At 35.9% G+C, this 22,870-nt stretch overlaps 1 protein-coding gene across 5 annotated transcripts; it reads right to left on the bottom strand.

Moving 5' to 3' along the window:
• Window positions 1-1,318: 1,318 nt before the first annotated feature.
• Window positions 1,319-22,032, bottom strand: LOC141647657 (uncharacterized). Of its 5 annotated transcripts, none has more exons than XM_074455939.1 (15): window positions 21,791-22,031; window positions 21,524-21,720; window positions 21,388-21,431; window positions 21,076-21,159; window positions 19,831-20,095; window positions 17,742-18,085; window positions 13,467-13,752; window positions 11,406-11,473; window positions 10,403-10,654; window positions 8,232-8,307; window positions 7,236-7,312; window positions 7,085-7,134; window positions 6,204-6,288; window positions 2,619-2,717; window positions 1,319-1,764 (listed from the first exon to the last, which is right to left on the bottom strand). In XM_074455939.1, the coding sequence occupies exons 2-15, from the start codon at window positions 21,699-21,701 to the stop codon at window positions 1,543-1,545; spliced, it is 2,130 nt and encodes a 709-aa protein (XP_074312040.1). In that variant the 5' UTR covers window positions 21,702-21,720; window positions 21,791-22,031; the 3' UTR covers window positions 1,319-1,542. The 5 variants fall into 5 exon arrangements, 4 of the variants coding, with proteins under 4 accessions (XP_074312040.1, XP_074312039.1, XP_074312042.1 ...); XM_074455938.1 differs by having other exon boundaries at window positions 21,524-21,707; XR_012545787.1 differs by lacking the exon at window positions 1,319-1,764 and adding an exon at window positions 2,826-2,922 and having other exon boundaries at window positions 2,617-2,717; window positions 21,524-21,707; window positions 21,791-22,032.
• Window positions 22,033-22,870: the final 838 nt, after the last annotated feature.

Raw genomic sequence — 22,870 nt, 5'->3', positions numbered from 1 at the left:
ACCTTTTTACTCGCTTTTATTGGTTACGAGTTTCTGGTCAACGGGGGTCGTGTTCCAAAGTGTAGGAGATTTCTCTCCTTTGGAGACAGATTTTCATGGTCTGTTATCCGCCTCTTCTTTCTACGTCCTTGGGGCGTAAGTGCACTTTGTTCTCTCTCGTTGGGTCAAGGGGCTCGCTGGGTATCGGATGACGTGTTTTACTGACCCGAGGAGATGAATCTCCAAGACGCTTTAGTGGGTCTTGTTGCAGGTATTTCTCTGAAGCCAGATCGATCAAGACGAGTAAAGATGAAGTTGAGTTTATGGGGGCTCGTTGGTTTCCCGAGGAAGTTTATTACATCCAAGGAGATGAATCTCCGAGACTCGTCCCTGAGTTTTGTTGCAGGTATTTCTCTGAAGTTCCATCAATTAAGACAAGAAAAGATGGGTATTTTCCTTGGGCGCGCGCCGCTGCCCGAAAAAAGATTGTTATGGATGTTGACCTTGAAGTCCGTGATCCGACATCCGTCTTTTGTCATCAACACGACGCTGCGAGCCGATGCATTTACCTTGTTTTAGTTTATGCTTTTAATATTACTATAGCATTTTATGTTGTTGTTTATTGGTATGGTATAGTGAGTCATACTGCCACAATGTAAAACTCTTTCTTTACAGCTGCCAAAAAAAAAAAAAAAAATTAGTCTTGACATGAGTATTTCACAATTACGAGACCAGATTTAGTGTTTGTCATGCACATCTTGTCCCAATTTGTTCATGCACCGAGAAAGGAACACTTAAATGCAAAGCCTTTCGCATCATTCAGTACATAAGGAATACATAAAGGAAAGCCTGAATAAAGGAATTATAATGCATAGCAATTCGAATTTGCGTCTATATGGTTACTCAGACTCGGACTGGACGAGTTGCTCCTTGAGCAGACGGGTCCTTTACTGGTTATTTTGTGGCCTTGGGAAATACACTCATCTCGTGGAAGGCAAAGAAACAAGGAATAGTGGCAAGATCATAAGCAGGTGCAGAATATCGAGCAATGGCTGCATTAACAAGTGAGTTGATTTGGTTAAAAACTTTCCTTAGTTCGCTGGGTGTTGTTGGATCATACGCATCCTATGGAAATGTTTTGTGACAATCAAGCCGCGTTACATATTGTAAGGAATCCGTCTTTTATGACCGTACAAAGTACAGAGATAGATTGTCGTTTCATATGTAACCATCTCTGTTTGTTTTTTTTTTGTTTTTTTATTTTTATTTTTTTATTTTTTTGTGATTTTAGAAGAATATCATATCTTGATGTTCAATAAATTCAGCACATATCCTAGTGTTGGCGTGACAACAAACTTATATAAATGACTAACGCTCCTTCCGCCGACCAATCCAAATATCTCGGGAGTATTTTACTCCGTATGTTGATCTTCTTTTAGCTACTCGCATCACTTGCTGTTCTATCTATGACTATTTTAATACGTCATTGCTCTTTCATAGACGAGTTACTCGGCTAATGGTATCAACGGTTGGTATAAACAGATACCCCAATAGAATAAAATTCTACACGACTTTCTCGGTTTTGTAAAACATGAGTCTATACATGGGAAGTTTACGAGCAAGGACATGTCGCTCCCAATCAGACCGCACCCCAAACGGGTTCTCTTTCAACCATCCATTACAATCATTGTCACTGTCTTCAATGACCAACTTCTGCTTTCCCTCGGTCAAGAACTGCTCACGCATTCTTCTCGCCACTTCTTCAACATCTGATTGAAGAAACACCTACATATTTGGTGAAAATCCGAGAGAGATTAATGTTTATAGGCATCCTATATCATTTCATTAACACCGCATATAATCGTTCTAAAAGGTACAAGTAACATATCAAGGTGAACAACGTACTTGGGTTTAATTTGGGGTTGGTTGTGGATAGAGCAACTCAACTATTTAGGTGTCTAGAAAGCAGAAGGGGTTAATGAGTTAGATTCTTCCCTTCTTAAACACTCACACTGGTCACTGGTGTACGCAATCTGCCAATGTTGAATTTTGTGGTCTTACGAGAGCATTACCTCGTGTTTCAAAGGCTTCCCCCAGGACAAACGAATCAGATATACCTAACTTGCCCCTTCTTGAAAATAGAAACAAGCGTTCTTTTATTGATCTATAACAAAAGTAACTTGAAAATTACATCAACCGACTGCAACAATAATTTAGTATGCCATTGTCACAGTATTACTCCAACAACACTGACATGAGTGGCTTCAGGGATCCAGCAAATGGGAAGGGTAAGGGGTGGTCAAAATACGTTGTTTTACCTCTTTGCTAACAACAAAGTGAGACTGTTTTTGAATGACCTATAACAGAAATTTCGACCGAGAATTGCATCGAGTGAATGCTAATTCATAACTAAAAGACTCGGATCTATTTCAGTTAGTCGATTTGCTGTATTCTATGGGGACTCTATTGTAACTAGAACCATTTCATGGCATTACGATATGTACAAAATCGCAGAAACTGCTGACTACGAAAACCTTAACAACTCTACTGTTCTGCAAATAATAAGGGGAGAGAGGGGTCGTCAATGGTGTTTCTTGTGATGTAACTAACTACTGAAAATTAATTGATATTAAGGATACCTTTCCTCCAGGATCAAGCTCATCAGCTATGGCTTCAACCAGGGACCTTTGTACCATTCTCCATCTATGCTCAGGTTGATTGAAATCAGGGTTCGGACACTAGATGATAAACATAACAACATTAGAATTGAGAAACATACGCGCAAAATTAAAATTGGGCTGTGTCACTCTAATGCAACCAAGAGTTATAAAGGTTTCAAGAGCTACCATGAGAGCATCTTAAGGCGGCATCAGCCACATTTATAACTCAATGATTGCATTTGTTTCTTGCCATGACAACCGAATTCTAGCTCCAAGTCTCAAACTGAGATTTCAAACATTGGATTAAAACGAAACAAATGCAATGTGATTCCTTTTCATTTAAAGAAACACACACACGCGCACACACACACATATATATATCCACCTTTTTTTTTGAGTTCATAAGTCCCTCCCATAACCCTTGGATCATGCATGGTGGAAGGTTGAGATTGAAAGCAAAAAACACACTTAACACTAATTAATTCACTTCTCTCTCTAGTTTTAATAATACATTCACTAATTCATTATCATACACAATTAACACCATATTTTGTCTTATACTTCAAAGTTTATGAAAATTTTGTTAACATTTTTCCTGTTTCGGTTTTTTTCGTTTTTTTTTTTTCGAGACAAGTTTTCGACTGTTTCGTTTTTTTCGTTTTTTTTTTTCGAGACAAGTTTTCGACATTTTAGGATTTTACGAGTGTAATTCTAACAGCAAAAAGTGTAATTTTAAGAAATATTTTCGAGAATTTAGCGTTTTACAAGTTTAACTTCAATCTTTTCCGAGTGATTTTAACGAATAATATTTTGAATTTTTGTCATTTTATCACAAGTTATTGTAATTTAGCATTTTACGAGTGTTATTTTAATGACAAAAAGTGTTATTTTAGTCCAGGTAAATGTAATTTCAGTCCAATGAGATTGTTATTTTTAGTTAAGGAGAATGTAATTTTAGTCCGGAAAAGTGTAATTTTAGTCCAGAAAAGTATAATTTCAGTCCACAGTCCATAGTCCATTGAGAGTGTAACATTAGTCCAATGAGAATATGAGAATATGACCAAGTCCATTAAGAGTGTAACATTAGTCCAATAGAGGTAAATATAATTCTAACAGAAAAAAGTGTGATTCTAACAACAAAAAGTGTAATTCTAACAACAAAAAGTGTAACTCTAACAACAAAAAGTGTACTTTTAACATAAAAAAGTGTAATTTTAATGAAGAAAAGTGTAATTCTAATACAAAAAAGTGTAATTTTAATGAAGAAAAGTGTAATTCTAACAGAAAAAAGTGCAAGTCCATTGAGAGTGTAACATTAGTCCAATAGAAGTAAGTGTAATTCTAGCAGAAAAAGTGTAATTTTAGCCGAAAAAAGTGTTATTCTAGTAGAAAAAAGTGTAATTTTAAAAGAAAAAAGTGTAATTTTAGCGGAGAAAAGTGTAATTTTAGCGGAAAAAAGTGTAATTTTAGCGGAAAAGTGTAATTTTAATAGAAAAAAGTGTAATTCTAACAACAAAAAAAAGTGTAATTTTAGCAGAAAAAGTATAATTTTAGCCTAAAAAAGTGTTATTCTAGCAGAAAAAGTATAATTTTAACAGAAAAAAGTGTAATTTTAATGGAAAAAAGTGTAATTTTAATGGAAAAAAGTGTAATTTTAAAAGAAAAAAGTGTAATTCTAACAACAACAAAAAGTGTAATTTTAACAGAAAAAAGTGTAATTTTAATGGAAAAAAGTGTAATTTTAATAGAAAAATGTGTAATTTTAATGGAGAAAAGTGTAATTTTAACGGAAGAAATTGTAATTTTAATGGAGAAAAGTGTAATTTTGACTGAGAAAAATGTAACTTTAATAAAAAGAAAAGTGCAAATTTAATAGAGTGAAACTTTAATAAATAAAAATATATCTTTAATAGAGATAAATGTAACTTTAACTTTACTAGACCACAACACCAACAATTCCCGAATTTAAAAAAAAAATAGAAAAAATAAAAATAAAACCTTCACTGCCTTAAATTTTTTACATAATATACATAAAAAACGAGATATTCAAAAAAAAAAAAAAGAAAAAAAGAAAAAAAAAAGAAACCAGATCTGAAAAGGGAGAAGAGGATGAAAAAAAAAATACAAAACCAAATATAAACACAACACGATTTCATGATAATACCATCTTTTTTTTCCGAAAATCTAATTTTAATTTAGTAGATCTAAGAATAAAAATCAATAAATTATACTCAAAAATTTAAAAATCTACTACATATTTTGTAGATCTAAAGTTAAAATAAAAAATCTAATCTAAAGGAAAAAACAAAAATTAGGAAAACACGCACTAAAGTCCAAATATGAAAACAAAATCAGGAAAACACGCACTAAAGGAAAGACCAAAAATTAGGAACACGCACTAAAAGTCCAAATATGAAAACAAAATAAGGAAAACACGTACTAAAGGAAAGACCAAAAATTAGGAAAACAGGAAAGTCCTCATCTATTTCGACCAAATATACATAAAAACACAAATAAAAACAAAAAAAATCAAATCAGGAACAACATCAAGTAAAGAACGATATTTTGAAAAGAATTAAAACAAAAAAAAGCCTCTTAGATCTGAAACGAGCCGGAGGGAGGAAGGACGACCGGTCGTCGTGATTTACGTGGGATAGGACGCGACTAATGGTGGTGGTGGTAGGGCGGGTGTTGTTATTATGGTGGCGGTGGCGTGTGTGGTGCAGCAGATTTGGTGTTGGTGGTGTATGTGTTGTGGTGGCGGTGGTGCGGTGGTCGGCGGAGTAGGAGAGTGTGTGTGGGGTGGTTTTGGTGTGGGGTGGGTGGGTGTGGGAAGTGAGTGGTGGAGTGATGGCAGATCTGGGGTGGGGGTGGGAGGTGGGGTGATGGCAGATCTGGGGTGGGGGTGGGTGGTGGGGCAGGTTGCCGTGAGGTGGTGGGGGTGTGTGTGTCACGGTGGTGGTGAGGAAGAAGAGGAGTAAATTTTTTAGGGTTTATAATTTTAGAGAGAGGAGAGGAGGTATGAAATTGTGGGAGATGGAGAGAGAAGTGGTTGAAAAATAGTATATATATTAAATTAGGGATTGATTAAGTGGGTTAGTAATTGATTAGGTTGAGTAGAGAGATAGAGTGTTAATTGGGCTAATAATCATCATTTTTAGCTTTTAATCTCAACCATTCATCTTCCTCATCCAAATCCGATGGGCAGAGGAGACATGGGCTGAGTGTAAAGCATACTGACTCAAATGATCTTTACACTATATATATATATATATATATATATATATATATATATATATGGAAGAAGAAATAAGATAAGGGGGCACATTCAAATGTGACAATTCATGATTGGCACCACAACTCCACAAGTTTCTATTCTTTAACAAATTACCTGAGGGAAAGAAATTGGCAGATACACCTTCAAGCAACAATGTTTCACGAGTGAGGTAATTCAAAATACCCTCTGGAAGATATAAAGCTCTTGAATACATATAAGAATGAGAGACAGTAACCAAGTAATATTACTACCAATCAGCCTCATTACATAGCTTTGACTAGACTCACCTGGATCGACACCAGCTCCACTGGTCCCGGATAACTGGACACTATCGTACGAAATGATGAAGTGGCATTTGTCGCTATGAAATGCCTAAAGCAAAAAAAAACATAATATTGTCAAAAGACTACGTTTTACAAAGGGTAAAAGTCCTGAAAGATATTACCGAAGAAAAAAAGTCGTACGAAAATGTGGAATACCTTTTGAAACAGAGTTAAAACAGAAATTTAAATGACACTAAGAGGCCTCGTTCCTTTCTACTGATATTGTCTGAAGTGAATAAATCTAAACAGAATTGAACTGAATTACAAATGAATTAAACTAAACTGAACAAAGATGAAATTAAAAAACAAAAAAAAACAGGGCCTAATAATGTAAATATAAAATCCAACAGAAGAAAAAATAATTAACAACTTTGGGAAGTAAAAAAAAAAACTCAAATGAAAGGAGTAATATTTTAAAAATAAAAAAAAATTAAAGAAACAGAATCAAATAATAAGACAAGAAAAATCAAATTCTATCATCAAAGAATAATTAAAACTTGTAATAGGAAAAAGGATGCATAATATAAAAATTTCATCCTTCCATATTAAGGCTACACAAATTTCCAGAAAGTGTTATCTAGCGCACAACTTACATTATAAGGAGCAGAAGTGAATAATGAACACATGAAGTTGCAGACTTGCAGACATTATTAGCTTAATGCAGTTTGTGCGGAACAATCCATAGGATTTCTTTAAGGTAATCAATATGCAATCGACAACTTTTTTTAAAGCTCACTACAGTGGTTTCACACACAGTCTAGTGCCATTTAGAGCAATGATTTCATGGAAATAAAACAATTTTGCCAGGAATAAGGCATATCTGAATATGAAGCGTTCATACTTACAGGTTTTTTAGTTCTGATTGATGTACAAAATTCAGACAACTGATCACCAGCTGAAAATATATAATGGTTGGAAAACAAGTTAGTTAAAATGTAAGTGTAACAAAAGCAAAGCTATGCCAAGGAATGAAGGGGTGGGATGCAAATGATAAACCTTCTTATTCATTTCTAAGCCAAGAAAGTTCAAATCCTTTCGTGATTTAGCCATCCCCTTGAGAAATAATCCATTTCCTGCAGGATTTTGAGATTTGTCGAAGATGAAAAGAGATAAGAGAAGAGTTCAACATATTGGGACATTTTTAGGGAAAGAATATTTATGCAGCAAAATTCTCAGCAAAAAAATCACAAGAGATGCAAATAACGTAGGCGAACTCATTGAGGGAAAGGTGGAAGCCTAAGTTTTGAATGCAACATTCCATTCTGTTAAGATAAAAGCTCCTATTATGTGGTTTACCCACATTGACAAAATGAGGGGGTTCAATACTTAATAAATCAAGAAGCTACTCCTATCACCAATTGGTTTTAAGATGAAGCTTTCTTGGGCTTATGCAGTAGGCTCTCTCTCCTCTTATTGTTGTGGCCCAGACCTGTTTTCATGGTTAACACATTCAAACTAACAGCACAACTGCAAAAATTTTAGACCCCAATATTAGGAATATAGTATTCGAAAATATCCCATATCTACAAGATATTGCTATCTTTCGTAAGTTTGAACCGTCCTTCATCAGAAGCTGGAGGAAATAAATCAGAACATAGGTTTCAAATTTTAAAATTCATGGTGAAGTACAAAGTATGACTGAGACAGTATGAAATTAAATTTGGCTACGGCGCTCCATCGTTGCCCGCTTTGTAATGGCTTGAAGGTCACTACGATCGCATTTGAGGGCAGCACAGGTAGCATTTATGGTGCAGCATCCAAGTTCAGGTCAAGACCATTGGTTGGTTACGAGGGCAAGTCAAAATTTAATAACATGAGGATTGAGGATAACCACTCTAGATGCTAGAGCTTTTCATGAAATGTCTTGCGAATTTGCATGAACCATAGGTCCATATGCTGACAGGCATGACAAATGTGAAATTCTAATTTGCTATTTCAAAATAAGAAAGAAAGATAAGGAAATGAGAAAATAACAAACAATATGAAATATACCACTTCCAATATCAACTACTAGAGGTCGAGCAGGGTCATGGTAAACTGTGTTCCAGTCTATCTCAAATGGGTATGCCTGCAAATTTACGTTTAATAGCATATATATATATCAGTCAGTTTCCCTTCACAAAAGATTAATGTAGAAACATCTAGAATGAGTAATTCTATTCGTTTCAATGACCATCCCCAAGCAGAAGGTCAAGCTAACTAAGTCACCAATATTTTAGCTCCTAATCCCATTTTAATTATCGACCCACTTACCCCTCCCAAGCAGAAGGTCACCACCTAGGTCACAAACTCAACTATTTTATTCCACTTTTCCACTCAACTATTTTACACTTTCCACTCTTCCAATCATTTTCAACCAATAAGAGGATGACACCTCCTGGGTCACCAAAGATGTCAAGGTGAGTAAAAGAGGTCACCTACGATACTCGGACACGTCTGTTGAGTGGCGTATTCCGTATCGATACGATACGATACGGGATACGTATCGGATACGCCAATTACTGACACGATACGGATACGGCAACGACAATGGAAACATCTTGATCTTGATCTTAATTTTGATGGAAAAACAAGACTTAACTGTAATATTTTAATATTTATATATGGAAAGGATCTTATCTTGATCTTGATCTTTGGTGTGAGAAAGAGATTGATCTTGATCTTTGTGTGAGGGAGAGCGGTGTGCGTGGAAAAGGAGAGTGGAAAAGGAGAGAGAGAAGGAGAACTAAAACAAAAAAAATACAGTATAAACTATAAAGTATATTTTTGTTTATTTCTCAAATATAATAAAAAATACATATATAAAACGTATCGTATCCGTGTCTAAAAAAAAGTCAAGATACTCCTTTGACCGTATTCCCGTATCTATTAAAATTCAAAATCACGTGTCGGATACTCCGATACGTATCGGATACGATACTTCGTATCCGTGTCTGAGTAACATAGGAGGTCACCAATTGACCTCTTCTTGCCTTGGTGACCCCCTTGGGTCATGCTAATTTGTTTCTTAATCATGATTAAGGTGACCCAACAAGGTCACGACCCAGTTGGTGACCTTGAGCAAGGTCAAGCAGTAAGCTCCAACCAAATATGCATAAAAAGTAAAAGTAGATGGCTTACTACACCCTCAACTGAAGCTTATAAATCGCGAGAAAAAGGAAGTGGAACATAAGTTTGCAAGAGATGTTTTTTTAATAACTTCTCCCTATCAATAAGGAAAATTATACTACGAAGAGCGAAAAAAGAGTAGAAATAGAGGACATAAGTAGGTAGCGAAATCTGGTGGCCAGAAGGCAGAAGTCTAAACAACTTAAATCTCATTGAATCCATGCAAATGCCATATGTAATCCTCCTTTCTCACTTTCTCTTCCCCGTTACTCGTATCATGTGATTGACTTAGCATCATTCACTAGTCGGTAGTCACCACTAGGACCATCCATTATTCATCATGGGCGTCCTCTAGCCACTAGAACTTCTACATTTCTTCCACTTTCTATTCCATATACCTTTCATTCTCATCCCCCACCCCCTTCTCAATGCCTCATCCCTGTCATATCTTGTCGCACGCCCTCAAGTTCAAAGGAAGAGAAAATAAAAGAAGAGGGCATTCAACATGAGCGTAAGCATAGTGGTTGTTGAAGGGTAGCTTTGGGACTCCTCTATTTATGCGACCAGAATTTAGCAAAAGAATACCTCTATATGGCTGTTTTTCTCAACAAAGAGACTATTGGGGGGAAAGCCGTAGTACATTTCATAAACAGCTATCTCCTATTAGCTGCAGTACATTTTATATCACGTGCCTGATTATAACGATTCTATAAGTGGGATGCATCCGCCAGCTACCAAAAGGGGGTACAAGAGACACATTTCCTTACCAAAAGGGCGTAAGCATAGTGTATGGTTTTTGAAATTAGCTGGAAATATAATAAGAATTTTATCAGTAATCTGTCACTCCTCGTGAAAGCATAACAATTCAATTGGAACAGATTAGAAAGACAAGTATAAACAATCACATTAGGTGGCACAAAGTATAAATTGTGAAGTAGACGCATCAACACCCAAGCCAACTATTAGCAAAAACATAACACTAATATATTTTTTTCATGCTTTGATTGGTCTTTTGTGCTTCAGACAATGAAGAGTAAGGGATTAATAGAACATACTCTATCTAATGCCAGCAGTCCAGGAAGAATTTTTCCTTTCAAAAATTCCCAAACTACAGATGTGGGCTCAATCATATCATATGTTGATACCGATCTTGAAAACTGAAGGACTGTCTCACATGCCATGTGCCCAACAATTGTCATCTGGCATCCCATTTGACTCAGTTCATCAAGAATAAGTATTAGTTTAGATGCTCCATCAGCATCTTCATCAGAATCTACAAATTTCAGAGGACCGATCCACATAGCCTTCTGAAAATGGTGAAAGCAATGTATTAGAGGAACACGGTAAATTATTCACAAAAACTTGATTAGAATAAATATTTCACAATTCACGGTTCACAGTTCCAGGAATACAACAGAGTAACAGACAATGAAATGCATCCAATCATAGAATGACAAAACAAAGATCCTCCTTTGCACCACTTTAAAGGCGACAAAAAACTTCCATGAGATCAGCAAATAAGAAAAGAAATTACTGACCCATAATCATCACAAAAACAGGGTAAAAGCTGACCCATACAGATCACACCTTCACAAACAGTCTTTCTCCCAAGGCCTCAATTAGCAACATGCCTCCATATAAATGAACTCTGCTATCTCTTCACCATGTCAGCATTGTGATTCGGTAACTAATAAAGTAATAATGCAACAAAATTGAAGCACTTAAACAAAAGAAACTTCCGTGATTCAGTCTACGAATACAAACAAGTGCCAAAAAGATATTGGTTAATAAAAAAGGGAAAACATTTTAGGGAAGTTATGGTCTTTTAGAATTAAGGAGAGCTAACAATAACATGGGAAATACGACCTCATCTAGTATGAATAGTAAGCGGCTAAGCGCTGTACGCATGTACGGAATATAATCTTTTTTTTTTTGCAATTCATGTTAGCAATGGTGTCACAGAGAAAAAACAATTTGATGACAAAGAGTAGGCGAAGATCACCGGTAAATCTTTGGCATCATCAGAAAGCATCAAACATCAACTGCATCATACCTCACCTTACACCCTGAAAGAAACGACGCAATCTCAACAAATGAATTTGGTCCGAGATCAACAGGCTGCCAACCTATTGATGGATGTTACACAAAAAAGTGAGATATTTTCCTACCTACAAGGAACATATCACAATAAAGAAGTCCGTAGTGGAAAGAATACATAAACAGAAAGTGACGAGAATTAGTACTCAGTTAAATTCACCTGAAAAAGTTGATTCTGACACTAAGAATAAGAATTGAGCAAGATAGTCCTATTATAAAATGAGGTGATCTTATAAGGTTTTGTAGACAGGTTTCTACTTAGAACTCCAATAGCTCACCCCGAAAACTTAAATTTTAACCACATCATACTATAGGTCATCATTACCAGTTTTGTGGCATTAATAAATACTCCATCTCATTCACTGGAATCACATCACTTTCCATTTCCAGCTCATTCACTGGATTCATACCATTTTCTTAAATGTAAAAAATAAACTAACCAAATGACCCATATGCCTCTTGCATACTCACAACTCAACCATCCTCATACACGCGTTTCATCTCTCCTTCTATCTCCTCCTACCTCCACAACCCTAACACCAGCTCCACCGGATGACCAGACCGCCATCCACCTTTACTACCCCAACGTCACCTCCACCGGATGACCAGACCGCCATCTTCAGGTTTTGCCCCACCCTATGTCGCACCACCACCTTCGTCACACACTCCCTTTCTCACCACCAATAACTACCAACAGTCCAACACCTTTTCGACCATCACAGCCCCAAACATCCTCTTCCCAACAACCTCTTTCAATCTAGATCTACACCACCCTCAACCTCCATGATGCCGATCACCACTCCATTAAAGCAGCCACTGCGCTCTACCACAGCCTCCACAGCACCGATCTCCTCTCTCAAAGCTTTCAATGATGCCAATCTCCTCCTTCACGAGCCAATTTTAGATATGAGCGACAATGGAAGGGGTGAGGTGAGTGGTGGTGGCGGTAGTGGAGCGTGGATGTGAGGATGTCGGTGGAGCGTAGGCGGTGGATGTGAGGCGACAGTAGTGGTGGTAGTGTGGTATGAGGTGGTGAGGCGAGAGTAATGGTGGGGCATGAGGAGTGGTGGTGATTGGTGAATGACAGAATGGGGTATATGGAGAGTAATGAGAGTCAAGGTAAGTAATGTGAGGTTAATGTAGTAAAACACATGCATACAACTTATTTGCGTAAACAATTGTGCCAAAACCAAACGCTAAATTTCCCGTGAATAATTGTGCCAAAACCAAATGCTAACTTTCCCGTGAATAATCGTGCCAAAACCAAATGCTAACTTTCCCATGAAAGGGAGGGAATATTTATTGGAGGCAAAGAGCAATTAAGATGACCTACAGTTTATTTAAGCAATGCTGGATAGAAGAGCAAGATACCATTTAAGGACAGGGTACTTGTTTGTATGAATGGAAGACCATTTCCTGGAAGTACACTGTCCTTAAAAGGGAGAAAAGACCATACCAAACATTCGACAATTAAGACAATACCAAAAGTTTGTCTGCAAGTTAGGCAATGTAGAAATGTCAACGTTATGGCAGCCTGACCCAAGACCAAATTCAGGGCAGCAGAGAATTTATTCTATTCCCAAAGCATTGCAGAGAAAGCCATATAAAGTACGTATATAATTCCAAGTTTGCAAAGAACCACCCAATGAAAATTTGTACTGCTTACTATTCAATGGAATACTCCATTTGCTTTTGGCCCATATAGTCAGAAAAGCAAGTAGGTGGTAGACAATTGTAGTTTGTAAGGGCTAAATCGGAATGATGAAGGTGGGCCATGAGATACTGTTACTTGAACTAGAGTTATAAAGATCCAAAAATTTGCTAAATTCAGAATGGGAAATTTAATAGAATAGGAGGAAGTAGTACCAAAACCCCTTCTAAAAACGGCTACATAAACAGATAAATGTACTGTCATATCCGGAACTTTTTAAAATGACTTGACAAACCGATAAAAAATAATACTACTCAAACTGATACCATAACACATAAACAACGATTGAACCCTTGAAAAAGGAAACATACCATCCAGGATCTCCTCAATATAAAGTGTTTTCATGAGGTTCGGCAAGTGTTCGTGCTTGCAGCAAAAATCTTTCGGCAAAAGAATAGGCATGCTTCTGTCTTTAGCGATTTTCACTAATTCTAAGGCCTCCTTTATGCCTTGCGGATCAACCAACTCCATGGGAACAGGTAAACCCAATGCATGCATTATTTGAAACGCCATCATACCCACAAAAACTAGACCATCACATCTAGAAGCTAAAATGTACAAGGCAGCTGCTTTCTCAATAATTTTCCCTCCACCTACCTAAACAATATGGAAAAAGTAAACATAAATAGACTTTCAGGTTATGTTCTCCAGCACAGTATTGTGTGAAGAAGTTCATGTTTTTGGTTTTAACTTACAATGCCATGTCTGGTGGTCCCGTTTTAGGATAAGTGGCTCTACAGTTTTGTTCTAGCAAAGAAATGGACTCTTCTAAAGCAAGCATCAAACAATGGAACACAGATGTTTCGGTCATTTAAATAGAAAATTGTAAAATTTGGTTGCTGGGCTCAAGTTTGGGATGTGAAGGAAAAAGCTCAATATCTCTTTGTTTTTCTGATGGGACTTTCCAGAATAAAGACGAAAAAAATCTCCCAACTTAGAAGGTCAACTGATTAATTTGGGCGGGAAAAGAGCAAAGCAATGCTTGACAAAAGAGGATGATCTCAACACGAATCATTCCATAAGGTGGCAAGCAATAGAAAGAAATTGAAAAGCATTAGATCTATCCATTTGGATGGGGAGTTTTTCCATGAGAAATCCTCTGTAAGAGAAGTAATCACTGGGTTTTAGTTTTTACATGACTTTGTATCACGAAGATTTCATTTCTAGCCTCAATTCAAGGGACTTACTTTTAACTCTCTTATCTTCAATGATGCCACTATTTGGAAATGATCTTGGTAAAGATCTATCTCCAAGCTACTATGATCTTGGTAAAGAGGACAATCGGAACACTAAGTTTTTCCATAGGGCAAGCAATAGAAAGAAATTTGAAAGCATTATATCTATCCATGTGGATGGGGGAGTTCTTCCACGAGACATCCTCTGTAAAAGAGCGATCACTGGTTTTTACAAGACTTTTTATCAGAAAGATTTCACTTTTAGCTTCAATTCAAGGGACTTACTTTGAACTCTTTTTATCTTCGATGATGCCCACTAACTTGGAATCTCCTTTCGTCGAGGAGGAAGTTTGGGAAGCTACAATGATCTTGGTACCACATGATTTGAACATCATATTCTTTTATCATTGTTGGGACATTCTGAAAGTAAAGGACATGGGTCTTTTTATAGTTTCATAAAAACGGTGTTTCTTAGAAGAGCTTGAATGCAACTTCAAGTCTGATTCCGAAAGCCGCCCGAGCAGATGACAAAGAATTTTAGACCCATGAGTCTTATTTGTAGTGCTTATAAAATTGTTTCTAAAAGGTGTGGCTCTGCGGTTGAAAAAAGTAATAAGTAAGCTTCTGGAGGTCTGTTTTAATATGCATGTGTCCCCAGACACCAAGTTTTGGATGTCATCCTTGTTGCCAATGAGGGCATTGACTCCTTAATTAAGACTAACTAGCCAGACCTCTTATGCAAACTTGATCTTCTTGAGAATAATTTTGATCACTTGTCTTAAAGTTTCCCAATGTCTACTTCTGAAGAAATGGGATTTCCAAGCAAATAGAGAAAGTAGCAACTGTTTTGTATCTCTACTGCTCGTTTCTGAGTGCTTGTTAATGGGAACCAACCAGTTTCTTTGATAGTTCTAGAGGCCTTTGTCAAGGTCACCCACTTTCATCTCTTTTGTTCATACATTATGGAATCCCTTAGTCAATTGAAGGCAGTGGAAGCAGTTTTTTAAAGGGTATTGAGATAAGGAACAACTCTTCCGAGCATCTTACCATTTCATACCTTCTCCTCCCTGATAATATCTTGATATTTTTCAACCAGGTGAAAAAAATTTAGGGATCCTGAAATATGCTCTGGTCTTATTTGAAGCGATATCTAGCCTTAAGATTGATCTCACAAAGAGGGTGCTTATCCTGGTGGGTCAAATTCCAAACATTAATCACTTAAGCTGATTTCTTTATTGTGGCATAGATTCTATTCCCCTGTGATGCTCGGACTTGGATACGAGGATCCGACACGGGTACGGATCCGAGTGTCGGATCCTTGAAATCTCAAAAACAAGGACTCGGATACGAGGATCCAAATTTAAATTTGGACTCGGCTAATTTTTATTTTTTTTTGAAAAAATTGATTATTAGTTAAAAAAATCAAAGAAAAGAAAGGAAAAGTAGTTTCTTCATGTTTAATATGAATGAAGACTTTATTACAGCATTAAATTCATGTCAAGATCACTCTTGATATAGGGCTGTTGTACAAAACAGAGGTTAAAAACAAAACACTCTCACACCGATTTCTCATAGAAGAATCCGTCAAGGATCCATGTCTGGATCCGTGTCCGGATTCTGTCCACCGGATCCTCAGGGTCAGGTGAAGAGTCCGAGCATCACAATATTCCCTCGTCCTGAAATTCCCCTTGATGCCTCTTACAAGTGTAAATCAGTTTGGGATCTCATTGTTGTGAGGTTGCAATTTGCAAACAAGACTAGCAGGTTGGAAAACAAAGCTTCTCTCTAAAGGTGGTCGTCTAACTCTTCAATAAGGTACTCTATTAAGCCGTCCGGTGTACTTTATGTTTCTTTTCACTACCACGGTTAGTGTTACTTCAAAGCTTGAAAAGTTACCGAACATGATGTCTAGTGGGGTGGCACATAATCGAACAAGGATTTCCATTGGTGAATTGACATGAAGTATGATCTCATAAATTTGATGGTGGTCTTGGCTTAAGACATTTCCGAATTGTGAATACCGCACTTAAGCAAAGTGGTTGTGGAGATTTGCCATTGAAAATGAGGCGCTTTTGAATAGTGTCATAAGCATCAAATATGAGGTACACAAGCTAGGTTGGTAGAGTAAGGAGGCTGGTAGTTCGCAAGGTGTTGGCCTTTGGAAGTCGATTATTTCGGGTTTGAAATTTTTCCAATACTCCATGGCTTGTCAGGTGGGAAATGAAGCAAGAATTTTATTTTACCACGATACTTGGCGTGGAGACCTTACTTTAAACTCCCAATTTCCCTACATCTTTAGAATCTCTACTTGAAAGGAATCCCCAATTTCCCTACATCTTTGGAATATTTTGTTATTTAGATTTCCATAGACTAGGAGGAACCCTTTTTATTGAGGCTTTTAGAGTTGCTCTCCTGTGTTAAAATTAGTCTCTCTTTGGAGTAAGTTGGGTCCATCCTCGAAAGGCGAAAGATGTACTCTCAACTTGGAAGAGAAGAATGAAAAAAGGCTGTGTTGCCGGACTTTAGAAGATGGTTTCTTGGTTATTTGATGGTTTAATTGGTTTGAAAGGAAATCGCGTCATCTTGTAGATGGGTGCCACCTCTATGATATCTTTTCTACATGGGCATCAGTCCTTTGTGTCCCTTAATTAATATTTTCTTACTTATCAAATAAAAAAAAAATACCTTATAATGCCACGCGCCCACGCCAAAGTGTCGTGTTGTATGATACGTATCAGATAATCAGAGATTATCAGAGTGTCAAACAAGTGACATGCAACCAAAGGGAAGCATCGAATAAAATAGCTTTCAGGTTGACTGAAAAGTAACAGTTGAAGTCTCTTAAAGGTGGATTATATTAAACAAACTACCAAGAAGAGGCTTCTACTACAGCTTTTTTTTTTTGCTTGGGCAGTAACCAAAGGGCTACAGAAGATTTGCTTAAAAGTAGAAGTTTTAGCCTTGCTAGTCTCTCTTTGGAGTAAGTTGGGTCCATTCTCGAAAGGCGAAAGATGTACTCTCTACTTGGAAGAGAAGAATGAAAAAAGGTTGCGTTGCCGGACTTTAGAAAATCGTTTCTTGGTTATTTGGTGGTGTAATTGGTTTGAACGGAAATCGCGTCTTCTTGTAGATAGTTGCGACCTCTATGATATCCTATGTACAAGGGCATCAGCCCTTGGTGTCCCTTACTTAATATCATATCTTGCTTGTCAAAAAAAAAAAACCTTATAATGCCACGCCAACGTGTCTATATGAAATCAGATAATCAGAGATTATCAGTGTGTCTGACATGCAACCAAAGGGAAGCGTTGAAGTAAAATAGCTTTCAGGTGGACTGAAAAGTAACAGTTAAAGTCTCTTAAAGGTGGATTGTATTAAATAAACTTACAAGAAGAGGCTCTGAGGGCTTACCACTGCAACATAAGGACGATTGTTGCACTCTGATATTTTCTTCAATTTGTGCAGGGAATCTTCAAAATAGAAGCCAGCAAGACATACACAACAGAACTGAGTCACCCCAACAGTTGATGCAAGAACTTTGTGAGCCGATGAAAATGAGTCGTTGATGAATATATCAACTCCAGATGCCAATCTCTTAGCAAAATCAGAACTGTTGCCAATTTCCTGCTTGTAGTTAGAAAGATTTTTGAAGAGGATGATATCTGCTAGCTCAAACTGTTCCGCCATTGTCGGCTGATCTAGAAATATGTTTTTACCAGCAACAACTTTTAACTCGAGAATGGATGAAAGAAAATCTGCAAAGAATGGTAACTCAAATATATTAGTATGTCCTCTTTGGAAGTATGGTTGTAAAAGCTGGATTAGTTACTGTCGTACTACCGTCACTTATTTATAAGAAAAATTGTCATCATAGTGCATGGTCAGGGTTCACAAAGGGTGGCTCTACAATACGATGGGACGTTATAAGTTTTACAAGATATACAAAGTCTTAAAGAGTATCTGACAGTTTAGATAAAAAGAATTCAGCAAAATAATCTACTTTTTTTTTTTTTTGTTAAAGCAAAACAGTCTACTTGGAAAGCAGTAATATCACAAATACAAATCAATCAATCAATCAATACTACATATTAATTCCAGAAACCAAGGGACTTCAATGTAATTAAAGAAATTTATACAAATTAATTATACTATATAGTTTTAAATCACTAGCACTCTGCGATGGACCTGAACAAGGGACTTCAATGTACATATTATATAGTTTTGATTGAAGTATAAATTTAGAGAACACGGAATATGATAATTTTCCTTAAAATAAATATACCCCACTTATGGTATTAATTAGTATAAAGATGTTAAATATTTTAACATAAACAAATATAATATAAGTATATTATATTTTGGAAACTATTAAAAAGTAAATAAATCAAGCTAGATTTCCAAAAAATACAATATTCCATAATTATTTCTACTTAATTAATTTAATGCATATATGTAATATATTTAAATGCATATATGTAATATATTTATTTTGAGTAGTGAGAGTAATAAAAGTAACCTTAATTGGATATAGTAATCACTCATTGGATACTTAAAGTAATTCTGTTAGTAGTGAAAAGAATTGTAATAACATTCGATATAGTAATATGATAGTAATCACTCATTTGAATAGTCAAAGTAATAATATTAACAGCGAGCGGGAGTAGTGAAAATAACAGAAGTAACAACGGGAGTAGTGAAATTATCAATATTAATGTACAAGTAGTGAAAGTAACAATAATTAGGTAACAATAATTACGGCAGGAGTAGTGAAAGTAAAAGTAATAATAACGAATGTAATAAAAGTAACAATTCGAACAAAAGAAAGTATATATGAAAAAATAGCTAAAGCAATCGATTTAAGTAAAATATTAATAGCGGGAGTAGTTGTCTCATAATTTATTTCACTGTAATTTTAAGATATACTCCGTATCATAGAAAAATATATTAATGGGATTTATGAGTTATGCAACTTTAAAATAGTTTTAATTAATTGAAAATATATTTCAATGCTAAATACAGGTAGCCCGGGCGAAGCCGGGCACCCATACTAGTATGTATTATACTTAAACTCAAAATGAAAACAACTCTCCTATAAGATCTCATATAACATGAAACAAGACCAGAATGATTGCAGGTCAACGTGTAAAAGGGCAAATACATATTTATGTAACATGCAATTTTAATTTTGACGACTTGTTTATTGTTTTTTATTTTAATGACAGTTATTAAAATGAGGTCGCTAAAATAAACAGACGCTTAATATATTCGATGAATTTTTAGTTGCATTGATTGTTAAGAGGCTCATCTTACTAATAAGACCGTCCTATGCAACACTAAGTTGAAGGATAATTGCTGCCCTAAAATCTTAGTAAGTATAAAGACTGCTAGTCCTTTGCCTGCCAGTATTTGCAATTGCAAAGTATAGAACCTCAATCAGAATACAAGAAATGAGATGAAGAAGCACTCAGAAAGCAGCGAAAATCTACTGTTAAAGTCACACCTGCAACAGCTTCCTCTGAGATAACCTTTGTATTCCTTTGGACACTCCAGCTACTCATCAAAATGATCTTCGCACCAGCTTTATATACATATTTAATGGTCACATACGCACTGGAATTCAATGAAAATTGTCGGTTGAGCTTTTGCTCAAGCAAGATGGAAGAATCAAATCTGATCAAGACGATCTTTGAGTGAAGCTCTTGTATGGGAAATCTTCGAAGAGTTTGTATGGGTGGAAAAACTTCCTCCTTGCTCAGAACTTTGGCCTTAAGAAATAAGAACAAAGTACGTTTTAAAATATCACCAAAAGACATCACGACAAAGAACATAAATGTTCAAGACGGCATCTTGTTGGCGTGAAAAGTCATTTCTACAAGGAGAAATTTAGACAAAAGTTCAAATTTTTAGTAACATTGCTAATAGAGATATATATATAGGATCCACCACATCATCCACTATAGTCATGAACTACTAGAGGGCTAAATAACATGAACTTTAATTCATATGGAACAACATTACCCATTTCCTGAATGGCTCCAATATACGTAATCTTACTGTTTTGTTTAGAATGGGAAGGACTAAGGAGCTGTTTTTGTCACTCTACTACATAATTGATACCGAATGTATAACGAATTAACGATAATAATTAGCAGCAGTTTGTGTGATCCTAGCCTGACAACAGAGCACATAACACATGACGGCAATACCGGATAACAACCTAATTCTAACCACCATTATAGGAAGTTAAAGATCAGATCTTAAACTCAACATGACTGAAGCGCTAAACATGAACTTTCAGCCAATGAAGGGAATTTTAACTAGGAAATATAAGCTCTTTTATTATAAAATGCCACCACTTCTTATAGCATAAAACTAAAAACACATTTGTTTGTGCGTACTGTGTAAATCCGGTTCTCTTAATATTGGACTGGGAAGGAAATGGGCGAAAAGTTATATATGCGCACCGATAGGTAAAACATGTACGAAGTATTATCTAAGATAGACTAAAGAAGTTCTTCTAAACAAGCCAGCAATCTGACAGTAGTTAATTTCTCCTCTATTTTCGACTGTTTACGGTGGACACAATGACTCATGATCCTTTGGTTCTACATTATGATGAACTAATGTAAAATGACTAGCTAACTCGGTTGCGCTTCTTTTAATTGTGAGCTCAATGTAATTGTTGACACAGTTTTCATTATTGGTCATTTACCCAAAAAAAAAAAAAAAAAAAAAAAACACGCACTTTGTTAACAACACAAAGGTAAGTAGTGATACATTTGATCCCCTCATCACGCCATTTGAAGGAGCCCTTGAGGCGTACGAAGACCTGTTTGAATATGATGAGCGTGCTAAATACAATCAATCGCACTAAAATGCTGCAAAATTGAGGCTGCATTCCACTTACATAATCCTGGTCCACCCACATTATCACTAGCAAACTTGAAGAATAAATAAATAAAACACGCTATCTTTCTTAACTCTGAAAACAAATGCAAACACTATCCAAGCACTAGAATTGATTCAAATAAGCGAAATTAGCATCAAAATTGATTACCTTACAAGAAATTTCCACAGCATATCTTACCCTCTCCAAGGACCCTATCATAAACCATACAATCACAGCATCAAAACAACATAACAAAAATAGTCGCGTAAAGAGAGATTTCGGAATTACTGACACAAATAATTACCTTGCGAAGAAGATGAAAGAGCTCCATAATTGTGAAACTTAAGTGATTGTCTACCATATAAACAAGACTTCTTATACTCAATAACTAGTATGGATTTTTGGGATAAACAATTGAAATTGTTATAGAATGCAGACATTGTTGTTCCCTGCATTAAACCTGTAGTAATGCACTGTACCATCTGCACCTGTGACAGTAAACTGTAAAATGAAAATTATTCAGAGAAAATAACATGGCATCCAGTTAAATTAAACCAAAAAGGCAAATTACCCATAAAAATTCACAAGAAATTGCTCAACAATGGAAAATCCAAACTAATAGAAATGCAAGGGTGATGATGATGAATAATTGAATAGTGATAAAACCCCAGCTAAAAGCCTAAAATAGTAAAAAGGTGGAAATAAAATGGTTTTTTCTTTTGAGATAGACACTATATCCCTCTTAAGCTACTCTTAAGCTTAAGACGATCAAATATACTCATCCAGGTTGAAAAATGTGAAAGGTAGGTTTATACGCATGTATGTTGGCATTTAAACGTCTTAAGCGAGATTAGGTCTTGCATAAAACAGATTAGTCGTTTTAAATTTTAAAACGGGTCAAATAATTCGGATTAGGAAAAAAAAGGTAATGAAAAGACATTACCTTTTCGTTATACCTATAAATATTTACATCCTCTCTCTAATACAGTGAAAAATTGTGCAGTGTTAGAAGAAAGACTATTCTGAATTTCTGGTATATTATTGACCGACTACAATTTAATTTCCTTATTGAGTATTTTATTATGTTTAGTTGTTTAATTATGTTTATATTCATTAAGTTAGGTTAGTTAATGCGGGTTTTGTGATTAACGGTGATTATGATGGTAATCCCCAATATGTACCAAAAAAAATGATGGTAATCCCCAATAACTTAGATCATCATTAAATCTTCAATTAGTTTGTTGGCTTCTTAGATTATTAACTAATACTCCCTCCATATCACACAAATGGTAACATTGACTTTTTCACACTTGTCGAGACACGTTTTGTAACGCGAATATCTTTAGTTACACATTATTAAAAATTATAAAAATTTGATATTCTTATAACATTCATGACGATAAATCAAACAAGATCTCACATGACTATGAGTAACATCGAAGATCTCCTACGATCATGAATAGTGGCAAGATTCTCAATGTTACCATTGGTGTGGTATGGAGGCTAGGTAGCACCAAAACGGACACGGACACGGACACTGACACGACACGGACACGCGACACGACATCCCATGAAATTTAGGACACGGGACACGTCATTTAAATTTAATAAAATATATATTTTATAGTTATTTATGTGATTTTATTTTTGA

This window comes from Silene latifolia, chromosome 3, assembly GCF_048544455.1.
Source record: "Silene latifolia isolate original U9 population chromosome 3, ASM4854445v1, whole genome shotgun sequence".
Lineage (NCBI taxonomy): Eukaryota > Viridiplantae > Streptophyta > Magnoliopsida > Caryophyllales > Caryophyllaceae > Silene > Silene latifolia.
Note: the sequence above shows the minus strand (reverse complement) of the source record. Positions and strands in the feature narration are given on the sequence as shown.